The sequence below is a fragment of the Choloepus didactylus genome, chromosome 17 (genome assembly GCF_015220235.1).
Source record: "Choloepus didactylus isolate mChoDid1 chromosome 17, mChoDid1.pri, whole genome shotgun sequence".
Taxonomy (NCBI): domain Eukaryota; kingdom Metazoa; phylum Chordata; class Mammalia; order Pilosa; family Megalonychidae; genus Choloepus; species Choloepus didactylus.
In genome coordinates this window covers 12108784-12127458 of record NC_051323.1, presented here as the reverse complement: position 1 = coordinate 12127458, position 18675 = coordinate 12108784, and the positions used below count along the sequence as shown (strand labels likewise).

Genomic DNA, 18675 nt, shown 5'->3' with positions numbered 1-18675 from the left:
TATTCTAAATGCTTTTTTTGTTAGAGATAGTTTCCTAGCACAGAACTGGAAGACTAGAGCCTGGAGGTCTCTGTAGTCTGCTTTTGTCTGATTAGCTCAATTAAGAATACAGTGTCAATGAGGTCAAGGTCTTCAGTTTCCTTTCCTCATGGAGCAGTAATCTCAACTAGTCATCTAGTAAGCATTGTGGTGCACAGGGAAAGGAAGAGTGAGGCTGATTAAACTCAAGGAAAATTCACCTTCCCTCTTAGACAAATGGCATTAACCACAATCCTAGTAATGCTAAAATCATAATTGCACGCTTCAGTGTGCAAATAACACCTTGTTTTGTCACTGCACCTGCCCATATTCATTTGCCTTGAAGGGCTCTCTCCTGTGTTGGAGGTGGCATAAGTGCCAATCGACCATTGGAGTTTTGCAGTAAGATCCATAATTGTCCATTCACAGATCTGCCAGCCTCAGAGCCCTCTGCCTACCATGTGCCTCTCCATGTTTGTCTTCCAGGTGAAACGATGAGGATCGCTTCTTCAGAGTTCGCTGATGACCCGTGTTCCTCGGTGAAGCGCGGCACCATGGTGCGGGCGGCAAGGGCTTTGCTCTCGGCTGTGACCCGCTTGCTCATCCTGGCGGACATGGCGGATGTCATGAGACTTTTATCACATCTGAAAATTGTACGTATGAGGAACTTTTCAAACTTTGCTTTATGTGGGTGACAGTATGGAACACATACATTGCAGTGTTGATCCGTAATTGAGATGTTTCCCTACTTCCCAGATCCCTTGGGGTAGTACATTGAATTATGTGCCCCAAGAAAAGGCAGGTTCTTAATCTTCATTCATGGTTCTGTGGGTGTGAACCATGTGTAAGTAGGACTTTCTGGGGATGGTGTCTTTAGTTAAAGTGTGGCCCACCTGAATTGAGTAGGCTTTAATCCCTGTCACTGGAGTGTTTGATAAGCAGACGAAATTCAGACAGAATCCATTAGAGAAATACACGGGGAGGAGCCAGAAGCTGGAAGTTAACTGAAACCAGCAGAGCGGAAACAAGAAGAGGGGTTGCCACATGACGGGGGGCAGAGCTGTGAGCCAAGGAGCCCAAGGATGGTGGCAGGCCAGTGCCAGAACACTCAGACTTTGGGGAGAAAATCTAGTCTTGATGACACCTTGATTTCTAGCTTCTAGACTTCCAAACTGTGAGCCAATAAATCCCTGTGGTTAAGCCAGCTGATTGCGTGATATTTGCCACAGCACTCTGGCAAAGATAGTTGGTTTCTTACCCATGTGGTACACCCCAATTTTTCTGATCCCAAAATTATATTCAATATTACATTCAAAAAGTTACGTAAGACAAACTTAAATTGTTTTCCTTCACCCAAAACACCAAGTTTGGATGCCTCCATACTTCATGTATTATATAACAGTGCAATCTTTAAGGCTACAGAGGCTGGGCATTGGGCAAGTGCCATTGGCCTATCTCTAGATTCACAGCAGTCCTGAACTGAGGGGTAATTCAGGTTAGGACACTTCCTGTGCACACCTGAGCATGGATCAGATGTTGGATATATTTCATTACCTGTCCAGCCTTATTCTTCTATGTGAACTTTGATCCCATTGTAGTCCATACCACCCATGACTAAAGTTCACCTTGCTTCACCAAGCTTGGTGTTTGTGTCTGGATTAGGTCTCTGGAACTTATGTGACCCACCAACCCACAGAACCCACTCTACATGCCTTGCTCGTCATGGTTCTTTGTAACCCGTTTGTTCCCTGTTGGAAGTGGAGCCCTTCCCTTGTCGCAGTTAACTAAACCGGAGAATCTGGCATGATGTCCCGTTATTAACATTTGTTTTCCTAGTTGCTGACTGGGTTCCACTTGCAACCAGGATAGTTCAGTACTTGAACTGAGATGATGTAACTCAATTGCTAAGGAATATTGTCTCTGCCTAGAGATTCCTAACTCCATGCCCTCAGTGAGTTAGGTTCTAGGATAATTGACATCAACCCGAACTGGATCTCAGGGTCCTTAGGTGACGTGATGTCAACTGTGGGCTTTCCAACTTGAGGAGCCAACCCACTGCTAACTTAGATTCCCTAACTCTGGCCATTCGTGGTTTATTGTTTTCCCTGTCAGCCGACCCTGCAGATCTTAGTTTTTTCTTTCTTAATGAAAGAGAACAAGTTATGACAAGGAGGTAGGTGAGAGAGAAAATGGAAAAAGAGAGCGTCACCTTTGATTTCAGATTGTTCACTTGTGGAGGTCATCAGGAAACTTCTGTCTTAAATATTCTCTGTTGAAAAATGGTGGGAAGGTCTTTTAGACCCAGCTGGCCCCAGGAAAGGGGCCACAATTTCCATGTATAAATTCTCTAATACCATAAAAGGCCTCAAATTCCAGCACCACCAGCCTGAGCTCCGTGGGCATCAAGAGCAACATGAGGTATAGCCATTCAGTTTCACTACGATACCCGAGGAGTCAAGGACCCAAAGCAGAACCTTGCTTGGGAGGTTTTTCTCAAACATCTCTCTTGTGAGAACAGACCCTCAAAAGCCAGGAAAGCCTCTTGCAAGCTGGGTGAGCTGAGCAGTTTGGGGAGAGACTTTACCTATTTCAGAGAATACTGAGGGGCAGGAGAGCATGATGATTCCATTTGTCCACTGGAGTCAGACGCTCCGGGTTTAATCGTGATTGGGTGTGTGTGCACTTGACAGCTGTGTCGTTAGCCCACCCCATCACCTCCTTAAAGCTCAGACAGTCTGTTAAGATGGGGCTAATGACAGTACAGGGTTATGGGGTTGACAAAACGGGGACATTCCTACGAGGCTCTTATCACAGATTCTGGCGCCAAGTGAGTGTTTTGTAAATGGCAGCTCTGAGGCCATTGCCGTCACGCTAGTACATTTGCATCCTGCAGTGTCCATTGTCCTTCCTTTGGCCCTACCTCTGTTATAGGCATCTTTTAGGCTACAAATAACATCCTTCTCAGGACTGACAGGGAACAGGTTTTGATAGTTTTTCCTTACAGCCTACTCAGCCTTCAAATGCCTCCTTTTAAGAAATGATCCCAGATGCGCTGTCTTCCTCCACCAAGGAGGACAATAGGACAGAACCTAAAAAAATTAACTTTGCATCTCATTTGTCATCGTTCAATGTGCAACGGAATGTACAGCAAGGATCGGGGCTTGATGGCAGGCAAACGATCCTCCCTGAACGGCTCACCTGCGGAGAAGCTGCACCTTAAACCTGAGCCCGGGCTGTGATTTATGCCACCAATTGCTGCCTGCAATTCTGCCTCTCCACCCACCTGTTCCGGACAGCGCCGTGGCTTCTGCTATCACTGTAGCCTGCTATAATGTGGAGTCAATTGTATTCTTTCCCCAACACAGCAGATTCAGGAAGTTGCAGAAAGAAAGGGGAAAAAAAAAAAGGATTTAGCACAAACTCATGGAAAGGTTAACCCGGCAATATTAAAGCAGTCCCATCAGACTGTCAGTAGCAAGATTTAAAATGATTGTAGACTAAATAACACATTTGCTCTACTTAGAGCACAGGTCTCGTCGCAGGCAGCAGTGGTGGAAGGTTGCCCTCTTGTGGAAGCTGAGAGGTACTACAGCCTGCTGGGGCCATCCCTGAATCACTTGGGGTGTTGTGCAGGGAAACATTTGAGATTCAGGTCGGTCAGGATTTCCTATCAGGGGGTGTTGACCCCATCAGAAAAAGACAACATGCTGGCAGTTCATTACAAATGAACAACAATATACACAATTCTACTCAGTAGCATTCCATGGAAGCAAATTCTGCCGTAAACAGTAAACTGTTATTTAAGCAGTTATTTGTTTTTGACTCAGGATGAAGAAACTATTTTTACCTGTTCTGATGGAACAGTTTAGAAATGATCATATACACTGTTTTAATTTGCTGATGAAATGCAATATACCAGAAATGGGTTGGCTGTTACAATGGGGATTTATTAACTTACGAGCTTACGGTTCTCAGACCGTGAAAATGTCCAAATTGAGGCACCGATAGGTGATGCTTTCTCCCTGAAGACCGGCTACTGGCGATCCTCAGCTCCTCTCTCACATGGCGAGGCACACGGCTGGCATCTGCTGGCCTTTGTCTCTTAGGTTTCATTGCTTTCAGCTTCTGGCTGCTCCATCTGTGGCTTTCTTTCTGAACTTCTGTGTGTTTCCCTCTTTTAGCTTCTGTCTCTCTTTGTGTCTGTCTGTGCGTCTCTGAATGTCATCTCTTATAAAGGACTCCAGTAAGAGGATTAAGACCCCCCTGTAGCATGCTTCAGCTGAAATAAACTAATCAAAAGGTCCCACCCACAATAGGTCTACACCCACAGGAATGAATAAACTTTAAGAACATGATCTTTTCTGGGGTATATACAGCTTCAAACCATCATATATATCTTTCTCAAGATGTTTTTTTCCCAATAAACAATGAGTTTCCTAATTTATTGTATGAATGATAAAATTATAGATGAGAAAAAAAATCAGCAGGTGCTGTCTTAAAATAATAGTGGTTCCTCTTTTTAATCTGTTCAGATTGAGTAATATCCTAGAGTGAGTCCTGTAGCTTCCTGCCCTGGTAACCAGTACCTAGCTATTTTACCTTTAAGCATTTTACTTTTTACCTTTTAGGCCATGTGCCAAGTTTTTATTGGCATTGTTTCTAGATTTTGATTTTTCTCATCTATGAGTATCTTACAGGAACACAGAGGTAATTGCTTTCTTATCAGAAACTTACATTCATATTTTTCCATCAATAGTTCACTGAGTAGAGGAAAGATAGTCAATTTATTTTTCTAAAGCACCCATCTCCATCCTCTGACCTGCACCCCAATACCTAACTGCAGCCAAATCAAGAAATCGTAGCAAAATACTACTCAGCCTCTAAAAATGACTGAAGAATCTGTAACTCTGCAGAGGCCATGTGGTTTGACTGTGTATAGCGCTTTGCTTTCTGCTACCTTAAAACTATATTTGGAAATTTAAGTTTATATGGCCACCGGGGAGTCCTTATATTTCATAGAGATATTTTAGCTGCCCCTATTTTGCTAGTATTTGCATGTGCTTCCACATTGAGCTCTTTCTTGAGTATGTTATACTGAAGATCCACATGACCATAAAAGATTTTTGCTGATGGTGTTTCAAATTCAGGAGGATAGTGATGGAAGCGAGTGACATATAGTTCCAAAGTAGACTTGGCACCCAAGTGAGGATTTGATGTTCCTGAGCAAAGCTAAAGTAGTCATTGGCACATCAGACATCATTACAGAATACTGAATTACAGTCACTTTTGTTGTGGAAGTGGCTGGTGAGTGAACCCCTAACGAGGCACCTTGTGTATCCTGTAATCAATTGACATTGTCAGTGGGTTAGGTTGAAATGTGACACATCAGGGTTTTAAAGGAATCCTGCATTTCAATCAGTGATCATGAAGAGGGATATTTTATTTTCCCTGGGCTCTGAATTAATGTAATCATATTATATTGTCACTTCTTAGCAATGGGGATGGCATTGCACATAAACTTCTAGACTTGTGTGTGTCAGAGAGAACAATCACCTTTTTTCCATCCTCAGGCTAGGTCCTGGAGTAATGATGTTCTCAATTATCTTAGAATTTTGCTCTAAAAAGTGGAATACCAAATTAGGAAACAACCATCTCTTAGCTCACTTCTCGAGGATGTCACATTTACTAACCGACTAACAGGCCACATCTAATACAGCTGTCCCATCATTTGGGGTCATTGATGAGACAGGATGCTGTTAATGTTACAATGTTTTTGTGACTTTGGCATCAAATAATTTTGAGTGTCCCCAGTAACTGATTAGATCTCAGTAATCTACAGCTAAAATATGGCCCTGTGTTGGAATAACAGTAGAGTGGGTTTAAAATACTCATTCTGATTATAAATGTAGAAATCACCATCCATGTTCTTTGCCTGTCTTTCCCGTCAGAGCCATCGTGGCACCAACGTCACACAGCTGGATTGTTTGGAATACATTTATTTATTCAATTAGTTTTTTTTTTTCATGAATTACTTACTGCATGCCTAATATATGCAAGATGCTGTGCCAACATATATAACTTCAAAGATACATAAGAAACAGCTCCTGCCTTCAAAATCTAGTAGGCTAGTGGGGGAGACATTAAGGAACAGTGCAAAGCTTGGTGGGGAAGTGTGCATATTGCTATGAGCTCACCTAGAAGGAAAATATAAAGCTGTTTTCAGTTGAAAAGTTTCAGTTGAAAAAGTTTTCAGTTTTTTTTAAAGGGAAAAAAAAGGAATATATTGGCTTGGTAATCTAAAAATACAGAGTCAGCCAGCTTCAGGCAAATCTTAGTCAAGGCACACACAATGTGACGGGGACAGGTCTCTGCCTCCTTTTCCTGGGTGAGGGCCTGTTCTCTGTGGGACCCTCCCTCATCTTCTCAAGACGGCTGCCAACCTCTTGCAAGATCACACACTCCTAAACCAAAGACATCGAGAAAGAGGATGTCCTTTCCCCCAATCCTGTTAACTCTTGTTGGCCTCTGCATCATGTGTATATCTCTGAGGTACTGACTCACAGTGGGGACAAGGTGTGTTGAATCCTTAAATTGGCCAACACCACTCACTTCCCTGCCAAGCAGGAGATGGGGTCGATTCAACCCACATGGTTGGTTACTTCTGGATAATACGAGAAAGGCGATGTGTGTGGGAAGGAGAGGTCTCAGGACTGGGTCTCACGGACCTAAATGAGATTTGCCTGGGCCCAGACTGAACAGCCCTGGCAAGTCTGAAGCTGGGAGCTGGGAGTTGGGCGTGATTGGAAAGAGATTATTCTCGTCAGAAGAGTTTGGGGTTATATCATTCCGGGTCCAATCAGGAGAGAGAAATCACACAGTAATTGCATGATGGAAGTTTTATATAAAGAATTGTTAACTCTAATAGCAGGTTGGAGCAGGACGGGACTGGCCCGTAAGAATTAAAGAGAGCTCTAAGGAACATAGGCATATCAAGTATAAGCAGAATAGCTACTACCTCTAGAACTGAGCCGGAGCACTCAAGAAAAGAACATCCTCCCCTCACCACCAGGGCTGAAATGAAGACCTTGGTGGGGGGCATAGCCAAGGCTCACTGGATGCCAGAGAAGGTGCCAAGGTGCCACCCCAGTGGAAGTTTCTGGAAATGTGCCTCTAGAATGTTGAGGAGAATTGCTCATGGGCAGGTGTCACACTAGTGGCATTCTGCTACAAAACCTCCCAAGCAGGAGGTCCCAAGGGAAGCTGTTGGCTACTTGGTCCTGGAGGAGCCACACGGGCTGTAGGGACCCAACCAGCAAGCCCAGAAGAATGAGGAAACCAAAGCCTTTCTTGCTGCAGTGTCTCTCCAGTGCCATCTGCTGACCAAACTCAACACTGGACCAGCTGTGAAAGGAAAACTAAAGGGCCCATCTAGGCTTTCACAGAGCAGGCAAAAAGGATGGATTGGGAGTTGAGAGGCAATGCGCTGAACACTGGCCCAGGGAAAGAGGGGCCTCCTGAAGGAAAATTGAGGTGTTATTGTGATAAGAAGGGAGAAGGATTCAGGTCAGGAAGCAGATATCAATTGCAGAAATCTTCACAAATCCAGGAAAGATTAAGGACGTGAGAGCAAGAGAGGGGACTTGCAGTTCTCAGAATAACGCCGGTGATTCTGTCATGGAGCAGAGCAGTCAAGTTGGGGAGTCAGTAGTGGAGGTGGATAGGGAAATCCAGGGGTGGTGTCTTAGATAACATGATGATGTCTTTGAACTCTACCGTATAAGATTATGGGAAACCATTGTGCAGTTCTAAGCATTAGAATCCAGCTTTTGACTTAGAGAAATAATTTTGGTAGCAGCCTGGAGAATGAGTTAGAAGAGAAGTGACTTCAAAGCAAGGAGACAGATTAAGAGACCATTGAAATTATTCAGGCCAATGAATGAATGGAAAGCTGAGCTAAAAAACGAGGCAGTGTGTAATGTGAAAAAGTTGTCGATTTTAGAGATACTAAGGACTAGAATGATAGGACTTGGAAACTGGTCAAATGGGGCATGGCTCTTACTATGTCTTGATAACCAACCATTCAGTATACACCAAACCCAGACTCCATCAACTTTATAAACCCACCCTTTCTGGAAAGTTAGGCAGCATAACCTAGGAATAAAGAATATGAGCTCTGTGGCCACAAGCTGAAGTTAACTATGGGAGTATATCATAACTTATATTATAGCTGTGCTTTATGAAACCTGGTGCTTTAAAAATAAATGAGCTCAGCATTTAATCATTCTTGCTTTCTGATTGAATCATTGTACTCACCAGATATCAAGGAAATACGAAATTTAATCAAGAAGGTCAGCTTATCAAGGAAAGAGAACATTTAATCAAAAAGGCCAATTTATCAAGGAAAAAACATTTAATCAAGAAGGCTGGCTTGTCTTTAGGAAGCAGAAAGATACAAAGATATTGTAATGCTGAAGCACCAATGGTCAAACCAGGTTATATGGCTAAACGAGCCCAGAAGTTAGATTTAGGATCTTATATGCATTTATCCATCCATTCATTCACTTGATCAACTCCTATTTCCAAGATATTTTTAATTTAGCTTTGAAAACAGAATTGAACAAGATAATTATGTGTGGCTCGTTAAATAGTTTCATCAACGTCCACAGTTTCATCAATGGTGGGAGCCTGGAGTGAGGTCAGTCTGTCCAAACAGAAATGATGTTCATAACAGCAATGGTTTAATTACATAACCCTTGTTGGGGGCGGTGAATGGTGACAGGGGCACCAGATTATACTCCAAGAGGGGAGTGAGCAGAGCCCTAGGTTCTGCACACTCTCCACCCCGCTCATGCCTGCTAGCTCGTAGTAGGTGCTTAGTAAATATCTGATGAATAAAGGAATTCTCAACCCACTGTCATATATAGAACCAAATTAGGGCAGTTTCAACCAGGAAAAATAGGGACTGATTTAAGACTCTGTCTCCAACAATTTGGCTAAGCTGTAGACTAAATGATAGTGGCAGGCAGGCTTTAGAAATGGAGAGAAGGGCTCTTTTGAACAAACTCTGAGAAAACTGAGATTTTAAGAGTTTTCACTGACAAGCCATGAAATTGTATCTAAGTCTACTAATTAGGAAGCATATTTGAATATCTTTTCTAGAAATTTCAGTCTTAGCTGTACTTCTGTACTGGCTGTGGAAAACTGAGGACAGGGATACCTGGTTCAACAAACAGTCCACACCTTTTGGTGTCCATGGTCCCCCAACTGTCTTCATGACCTTGACCACGTCCACGAGGGCATTTTCAGGGGGGAAGGTATACTAGCCCCCGCTGAGGGGTCCCTTCATGTCAGCTTATTGGGAACCCTCTTCCAGTCCAGAACATAGTCACCCAAACCTCCTTCTCATCAAAGGGTTCTGCCATTAACACAACCTTCCTTCTCACAGTGTCACCAGCAGCCCTTACCCTCTCCTCGGTGCTCCCTGTGCCCTCCCAGGCCTGCTGTCATAGGCAGACAATAGGAAAAGAAAATGAAGCTCTTCCTTCTGAAAATTACTTAGGTCATGTTTTCCCCTAAGGCAGATACTCCTGGGAGGTCAGTATCTCAATTTATGGAGCACTTAATTCATGCCAGGCATTGTCCTTAGCATTGGAAGTTGTACATTTATCTCCTCTGATTCTCACAGCCATCCTGTGTGGTGTGGAGATACTATTAGCCTCATCTGATTGATGTGGACACAGACTCGGAGAGGATAAGTGTCTTGTTCCGGATCACAGAGCTAACAAGTGTCAGAGCAGGGGGTTCACACCCAGACTAGTCTGACCCCAGAGCCCTCCCCCCACACGCATATTTGTTTGTGGTGGGGCCTGGGGCAGGAACATTTTGGATAATGTGCCCCCAAGCTCTTCTTCTGCATAAGAGCTGCCCTTTCGTCTTTCAATCCCCGAATACCTGAATGGTCAGTTAAAATTTGAGGGTAAGCCGCTTTTTGGATCATAGGAGGGGGTTTCTTTTCCCCACACACCCAGAAAGATCATTGGCTCTGATTTAAAATAAAAACCTGATTTTTATATTAATTTTGATTTGCCAAAAATGCCTGGGCCCTGCCTTTCTTCTCTTTTCTCCCTTGTCACTCCCCTTCGGCATGCTATTTATATATCCATATCTGTCGCCCATCTCTGTCTGTTATCTAGCTATATCTATCTATCTGTCTGTCTGTCTATCATCTATCATCTATCTATCCATCTATATATATATATCTTTCTATCATCTATCTACTGCCTATCTATGTATCTATCTATGTATCTATCTATCATCTATTTCTCCATCTACCTATCATCTATCTCTCTTCTATCAATCATCTAATAATGCTGTGTGTACCCACCATCTGGACTTTGATCCAATTTCCACCATTTCTGTGGAAACTTAGACCAATTCTAAACCATGATTCTACGTGAGAACATTTGTCTAGGTGGCCTCTCAGATCCTTCTAGATTAAAACTCTTTATACAGCTCAGTCCACCTTTTTGTAGACTAACTCCCATCATTGGTGTTTCTTTTCAAAGGAATGTCATTGAAGGAGAAATACAAATTCAACTCAGCACTCAGATTCTCCAGAGAAACCAATGCAAAGAATAAGTTATATATAGCGCAACAAAATACATGTACCAAATTGGTCTGATGAACAAGTAGTGAAAAGCCTTTTTTATGTTTATTAAAAAGCAAGTCCAGCATTTAACTCCCTGTGAGATAATTATTTTGCTCTTCCCTGGAACCAACTTTTATGTTTTAAGAGAAAATTTACAAGTCAAATTAGCAGCGGGAACAAATTAACCGCCCAGAGCTATCCTTTCAGTGATGTTGGAGACAGCCACGTAGAGATGATTATCAATCTATTAGAAAGTGAGACATCACGGAATTTGTTGTTTTAAAGATTTGAGGTATGAGCTTTCCATTAAACTTTGAAAACATTTTAAGTGATCCATTGCATGCCATAAAATGTAATTCGGTTTGAATGCCTAAAAAACACACAGCAGTCCCTTGGAGAACTATACTTCCTTCTTTGCCTTGAGTTATCGGAGCTTAGATAAGAATTGGAAGTGACTCACATTGAGGAGTTGAATCATTGTTTTGTATTTTTTACAATTAGGAAGAAAAATGGCATGCAGAATCTCTGTAGAAGTTGAGAATGAAAACTTAATTTTATGTGCACTCTAGATTGAAGCCCACCCTACACATTACTCTGAATAACTCCCCTTGCTTTTTATGACTGTTTTTTTAAATAAATAAATCTAATTTAGAACAGCTCATCTATATTAAATTGAATGGAATTATATCTACAGGTAAAAGTTTGATGATATCCATTATCACTGGTTTGTATAAAGTAGAATCTACTTGATGAAGAAGTTGTATCAGCCACCTTTTTGACTATGCCAAGCTTAAACAAATGCATAATGCTATAGCTCAGAACTGAAATAATCTGTGGCTTTTTCCAGCCATTTCAGTGGTCATTAATATTTCTGTGCTGTCAAGCAGTGAATTATCTGTATATTGTCCTTTGGCCCCAAACGACCAGAGCCAGTGTGAATTCTGTAGTGGATGCCATATATTCTGTGTATTTCTTGTGACTCTTTTGGAGCCACCATTTCTCTTTTTCATCTGCTTCATGCAGTGCCTGTGTTGGTTGGAGGCCTCTCTACCAGGCTCCCTTTATGCTAAGAACTCTTGGTTTTGCAAAAATCGATCAGTCATATGCCTTATTCACTCAGAACTATGATCTTGTCTATTTGAGCTGATAAAATTATTTCTACAAATATGCTACCTGACTCATGATAACTTAACGGATGACCTCACCCTTATGCATAATTTAATTTTGATGAGTCCATGGGTATTTTAACCAGGAAGAGTTATCAATTGTGGAAATTTCTCACATATTAAGATAAGTTTGTCTAAAAGGGGAGGAGAGGGGAGGAGACTTTAGTATTTCTCGAATCCTAAAACCATTTTTATAAACTTTATAGGAAGTCTTGGTAAAATTCAGAATTCAAGTCCAAGACACTCTGGAAAAGCTCAGTGAAACAGTTTGCAGAAATTTAGAAATAAGGCTCACTGTTAGGGCACCTGCTTGCTGTAATTCTGTCTGTCCTGCTCTTCTCCTAGTTATGCCACATTCCATGATAGCAAAATGTCAAGCTTACTTGATGAAAAAGTTCAGTGTTTCCTCTTTCCTTTGAATGATAAGGTGTAAATGCAGCTTAAAACTATAATGCTTTTAATACCAGATTTAGAGGTGTTGCCAAGAGGCTTTTGAAGATTCAAATAAACACAAACTTTCTGCAACCTGGGAACTTCTCCAGAACTTTTGCTTGTGAACCACTACTTCCACTTTTGCTTATAAACCACTTCCTCCCTTGCATATTTCTGGAATTTATTTTTAAATTCCATACATTTTCGTAAATATACTTATTTTATGTTTCCATGTAAAACTAAAAGTCTGTATGCCTTTATCCAAATCATAACTAAATAAAATGTAATAAATATAGCCATTTATTTGCTCCAAGTGTTCAGCAATTGTTATCTTTTATGTTCTAAATATTCTGTACTCCTTGAACAAATCTTTAATCTGAATAGAAATGACAGGGATAATTTCCTCGTATATTTCACGTAAGTGTTAATGCATATAAATGTTAATTTTTTTATGAGTTAACATTTCCAACAGGTTTGATTGTTTAATAATATTTAAATGCTATCTGCTTATATATATTTTGCTTTTTGTCACTTCAGGTGGAGGAGGCCCTGGAAGCTGTCAAAAACGCTACCAATGAACAAGACCTTGCAAATCGCTTTAAAGAGTTTGGAAAAGAGATGGTGAAACTGAACTACGTAGCAGCAAGAAGACAACAGGTGGGAAAGGCTTTTCAAGTGCTATGAGAAAATGTGGGAACTTAAATAACCTTGTAGCTTTGTCAGCTGATCTGCTACATCTGCTCCCTGCCAATTGCCCTGTAAACCTGTGATTCCGGAACTGTTTTCTCCCTGGGCCAGGGCTGATCACACTGTGAGCTCCTGCCTTTTTAGAGTGGTGCCGTAGCAGGAACCACCTGCTGGCCCAGCCACCCTGTCCTTCTGGGCCTTGAAGGAACAGCTCCTGAATTCAGCAGCTTGCAATGGTGTGGCGCTGTGGCTGTTCTCGGGGTACCACCCTTTGACTTCACTTTTTTTCCCCTAGGCTTGTGGATCCCATCATGTGTATGTACACCCAGCATGTGGAGAGAAACTTTTATGGAAGAGAGGAACAAAACATTAACCAAATGGAAAGGAAGGCAGAGTGAAAGAGTGAAGCTGTAGCCATGGGACAGCTGAGGCACTTGAGATGGGAGAGGGGAGGGTCATTGAGAAGGTGGGAGACCTGGAACCTTCTCCACCTGCGTGGCGTACCATACAGAAGTAAACAAATGGTACAAACCTGTCTGGTAGTGAGAAGAGTTATAAAGAAAAATAAAGCAAGGAAGAGACAAAGAGAGAGGGTCCTGGGGAGAGGGAGTGACTATTTTAGATAATACAGATGAAATTTATATGAAGGAATAAGTCATGCATAGATCTAGAAAAAGGGGCCTGGGCAGAGCTAATGGCAAATGAGGAGCAGCAGGTGCAGCTGGGGTTCAGCAGGGTGAAGGAAAAGAAAGGGAGAAGGAAGCCAGAGCTTTATCCTCTAGAGTCCTGACAATCAGGATAAGGAGTATGGGCTTTACTTTCAGTGTGACGATGAGCTCTTGGACAGTTCTCAGCAGAGGAGTGACAGGACTTAAGCTGTTGAAAGAACATTCTGGATGCTTTCCCCTTAAAATAGAGTGTGAGCAAAAGAGTGCAAGCAGGGAGAAGAGTTAGGAGGTGGGAGAGGACTGTGGCTCTGACCAGGATCAGGTGTGGGGGGATCCGGAAGTGATCCACTTCTGTTTGAGGCAGAAACACAGGACCGCTTGGGCATATTGGTCCTTGGAGCTCTAATATGTAGAGGTCCAGGAGAATAGCCAGCTTTGGGGATGAGGAGGGGACCTGGCTGGGAGAGAGGAGTAAGATCAGTAGAGGGTGTTGTCCCAAATGAAGAAGACATTTCAAGAATGGGAGAGTGACTGACTTTTATGAGTGGCACTGAATGGTCAAGTGAGGCAAAGCCTGATGTTGGACCATTGTCTCTAGCAAGACTGAAGTCATTGGCAGCCCCTGATAAAAGCAGAGTCAGTGGAATGGTTAGCATAGAAACCTGGTCAGACTGCAACCCAGACTTTGGCAGCCTTGACCATTTGGTGGAGTGGAGTGAGTTGGAGAAATGGAGGTGAGAGAAAGTTCATGCAAACTAAGTTTGATTACTGTATTGAGTAAAGAAAAAGGGTACTATATAAAAGGTGATATAGGGTCAAAAGAGAGTTATTATGTATGGGGTGGGGGTTGTGGTTTAAGCCAGGAGATAGCTCGGTTGGCAGGCCCTGAAATTTCCCCAATAATTTGATTACACTTTCCCTTTTCCTAGGAATGTTGTTCTGTCATTTGGCCTGGTAAATGCTCCAGCTCATTTTCTTTAAGGTTGGGGCCAAACTTTTATCTCTCCTGTAACTTAATCTGACTCCTTGTATCCAATGCCCAGCTACTGAAAGTTGAAAATGCACTTTCATATTTTTTTCTTCTTTATGGAGTGAATTTCTCACCCTCAACATTTACTATCATTTTTTAGCATAGATACCCAGGCATGGAATTTCCAGATCAGGACTTGTGGAGGTTTACAGAGAGGCACTTCATGACTAATAGAGAAAGAAAAACCTTCTGTTGCCAGTATCGACGTTACTTCCTGCCAGAAAATAGACTCAGATGTTTGATATCTACTTATCTGTTTTCGTCTTTAGGGTACAAATTCAATAATCCCAGTTTAGAAATGGTGTTCGCTGCATAAATCTGTGTTAGTGCTTGAGCAAAGGAGAGTAGATGATCCCGTTGATTTTTTATTATTTGTAGTTATGTGGTCTTGATGATCTTAGAGCCCAGAGATTATGTGCTTCCCTCAGAATCAATTTGACCCACCAAAGAGGACATGTAATTCATTGTTGTCAGGTCATCCATTTATCATGTAGTCAATGAACAAATTGGAATAGAACCCCAGTGGTTCGAGGGCCCTTTACTGATATTTGAAAGCTGGAACATTTTTTCCCAGAGATTCTCAGCTGACAATCTTCTATGACTCTCAAAAAGCAGCACTGCCTTTAACATCTCTGAAAATAATTTGAAAATTTTCTTAACAATACTCTTCAGAGCTTGAAAATGAAGTCTCCCTAATAGTATTAATCTGACAGACAAAACTGGAGCGGCAAATCTTCTTTGACCTATTATTCCTATTATTTTTTCTTCCCTAAACTCTATGATTGAGCTGCCATTAGAGACACCTTTTTTTGTTTTTTAAATGCACCCTGCTCAGAAAATTATAATGAAGTGGCATTGATGTGCTAAGCAAAAATCAGAAAACTTTAGTTTCCCACGCTTGTAATTGTCATTGACTATAGAGGCAGTAAGAAAATCAGGAGAATGAACTTCAAGTTTTCCATCTGCTGATAACTAACTAAATGATCCAGGACTTGGTTTCTGTGATCATTGAGCAGTACTTATTGAATGCCTGCTATGGACAAGACTCTGTGCTAAGGACTTAAGGACCATTAGGGACGTATCAATAGGACTCCCTGCTCTCAAAAGGAGGGAAACTTAAATACACAGATACGATGAAGCACACTGAGTGTTAATGATGGACAGGAATAAGATGTTGTGGGAGCAGATAGGAGGGGACAGAGCTTTGGCAGCTGGGAGTAGAGTGGGCTCTAGAAAGACATGCCAGGCAAGTGGATTCCTGTTAGATGAATAGGTAGAGTGGAGAAGGATTCTCAGATGTTTCACATCACGGTATGTACAAAGTCCTGGCAGAGAGTAGTTGGTTTCTAAAATCCGGTCTGGTTCTACAAGTCTGTGATCCTAAATTCTATTACAGACGTCTCCATGGTGAACTTCATGCACATGACAGGTTTGTGCTTTCTACACACAGGAGCTGAAAGACCCTCACTGTCGAGATGAGATGGCAGCCGCCCGCGGGGCTCTGAAGAAGAACGCCACGATGCTCTACACGGCCTCCCAAGCGTTTCTCCGCCACCCGGATGTCGCCGCCACAAGAGCCAACCGTGACTATGTGTTCAAGCAAGTCCAGGAGGCCATAGCCGGCATCTCCAACGCTGCCCAAGCTACCTCGCCCACGGACGAAGCCAAGGGCCACACGGGCATCGGCGAGCTGGCCGCCGCTCTGAATGAGTTTGACGTAAGCATCTGGGTGATGTGTGCAAAAGGCTATACGTTTCCATTGAAAAAAAAAAAAAATGTACTGAGGATCAAGAACCAGCATGATGATGTACACTGATTTTCCCCACTTGGAGGTCTTTGACAGTAAGATGGAATACATAAATTTTTGTGTTATTAGGAAACCAAAATATTGGCAGACCCAAGTTTGCATAAAGAAACTAATTACTGTGTTTAAGCCTCTTGATGCCATCCAAGTAAAAACCCTGTACACTAACTTTCCGACTCCATGGGCTCTTTTAGGGACATTGTTTATCATGTGGGTAAATGCCTTTATTTTTAGAGGGACACATATTGCGGGCAGTGTAATTGTAGATTGCCTGTGTGCTGAGCCTGGGTGAAGAGCTGCCTTTGATTTTTTCATTTTAATCAGTGACAAATGGACTGTTCTGCTCTCTGATCCCACTTGGGGCCCCATCTCCCTCTGGTGGAGGCCACTCTGGGAAAGGCAGAGCAGACGCCTGTTAGTGCCTGTGCTGGCCACGTGAGTGACAGCATCCTGCACCTGCTGTTTCTGGCCGAGTGTCCCACCGAGGCAAGCAGGCAGATGGCTCTCGGTGCCTGGAGTATAATTGAGGCATCAAAATGAATGAGAGGGATGATGTCATCAGCACCCCACTGTCAGGGTATGAGCCCACCTGGGAGAAGCTGGAATTCATCTGACTTTGTCCTATGTTAACTGAGAGCCTACATGTTTTGTGAGATACCAGAAATCTGTATCTGCTTTCAAAGGTTATTATTTCTTATAGGGGAGATAAGGCAAATCCAACATACTCAACATCTTTGAAGTGATAAAACAGAATATTGTAAGAATTCATAAGAGAAAAATAGATTACTTATGGCTGCAGAGAAAGATGAAGAGCTTGCTTTTGGAGATGTTGACCCAAATTTTTGACAGGAGGTGGCTGACTGGCTGCTAGAAAAGAGGATCGTGACAAAGCAATGCTTGTGAAAGGCATGGAGAGGGATGATATGATTGGGGAATAGTTATAACACCTTGTGTACAGATAGCTCTTTGCAATTTTCAAAGGACTCTCACCTCTTTCGCTATTTTTTTTCATATAGTCCAAAAATATGTATTGAAATCAGACCATATACTATTGATTAAGGTGGTTTTTTTTGTTTGTTTTGTTTTTTGGTTTTCTTTTTTGGTAAGGATAAAATGTGATAATACATTTAGAGCATTTGCCCAGAAACTGATAGTTAATAACATGTAATTAGTGATGGTTAGGTTCATGTGTCAACTTGGCCAGGTGATGGTGCCCAGATGTCTGGTCAAGCAAGCACTGGCCTAACCATTACTGCAAGGACATTTATGGCTGGTTAATAAATCAGAAGGCTGGTTTATTAACTCATCAGTCAGTTGATTGCATCTGCAGCTGATTACATCAACGAAGGGCGTGTCTTCTGCAATGAGAGAATTCAATCAGATTAATTTAATCCGATCAGTTGAAGACTTTTAAGGAGCAGATAGAGGACCTTCACTTCTTCTTTGGCTAGCCAGTGAAGCGTTTTCTGAGGAGTTCATTGAACACCTTCATTCGAGTTCTCAGTTTGCTGCCTGCCCTATGGAATTTGGACTTGTGCATCCCCACAGTTGCATGAGACACTTTTATAATTTTTTTTATTTAGATCTCTCTTGTTGATTCTGTTTCCCTAGAGAACCCTAACTAATACATAGTTGTATTCACAAAATCTCAGGAGATAAGTGAATATCTGTTAGAACTAATAAAAAGTTGAGTAAGTTTATCAATTATGCAATAAACATACAAAAATCACTAGATTTCCATAGTGCCAAAAAAAAAAAAAATAGTATAATGGGAAAAGAGATCCAATTCACAATAAAAATAATTAACAATAAAAATAAACAGTAAAAATAATTTGTTAACTTTGTTTCATTACTTGATGTTACTTTTTTATGTATTTGTTAGAAATAAACATACCTTATAAGCGGAGAACCTGGAAAAGAAAGTTATATAACTTTGCTGAGGCAAATTTTTCTCATTTTTAAGTGGCATCATGATCCTGAGATTATGATCCAATAGGAAAATTATTGACCCTGTCAATTTTTATGATATTCAGGCAATCTCAGTAAAAATTCTGAAGGGGAACTTTTGGAACTTGACCGAGAGATGATGAAGACTTTTCTGGAGTAAGGAATGAATGAGACTGTATTTTAAGGGAAAAAATTATGATCAGGCCATGCACTCAGACAATAACACACTAGAATGCCATGTTAATTTTAAAACCACATTAGAATTAAAAGTTATG

The 18675-nt window shown here is 41.8% G+C and overlaps 1 protein-coding gene across 2 annotated transcripts in view; it reads left to right on the top strand.

Moving 5' to 3' along the window:
* CTNNA2 (catenin alpha 2) overlaps positions 1–18675 on the top strand; it is a 1138501-nt gene that overhangs the window by 349095 nt on the left and 770731 nt on the right. For both annotated transcript variants that reach the window (XM_037807219.1, XM_037807218.1), the window contains exons 4-6: positions 505–671; positions 12802–12921; positions 16100–16366. In XM_037807219.1, coding sequence (XP_037663147.1) covers positions 505–671; positions 12802–12921; positions 16100–16366 — 554 coding nt within the window. The remainder of the gene's footprint in view (positions 1–504; positions 672–12801; positions 12922–16099; positions 16367–18675) is intronic.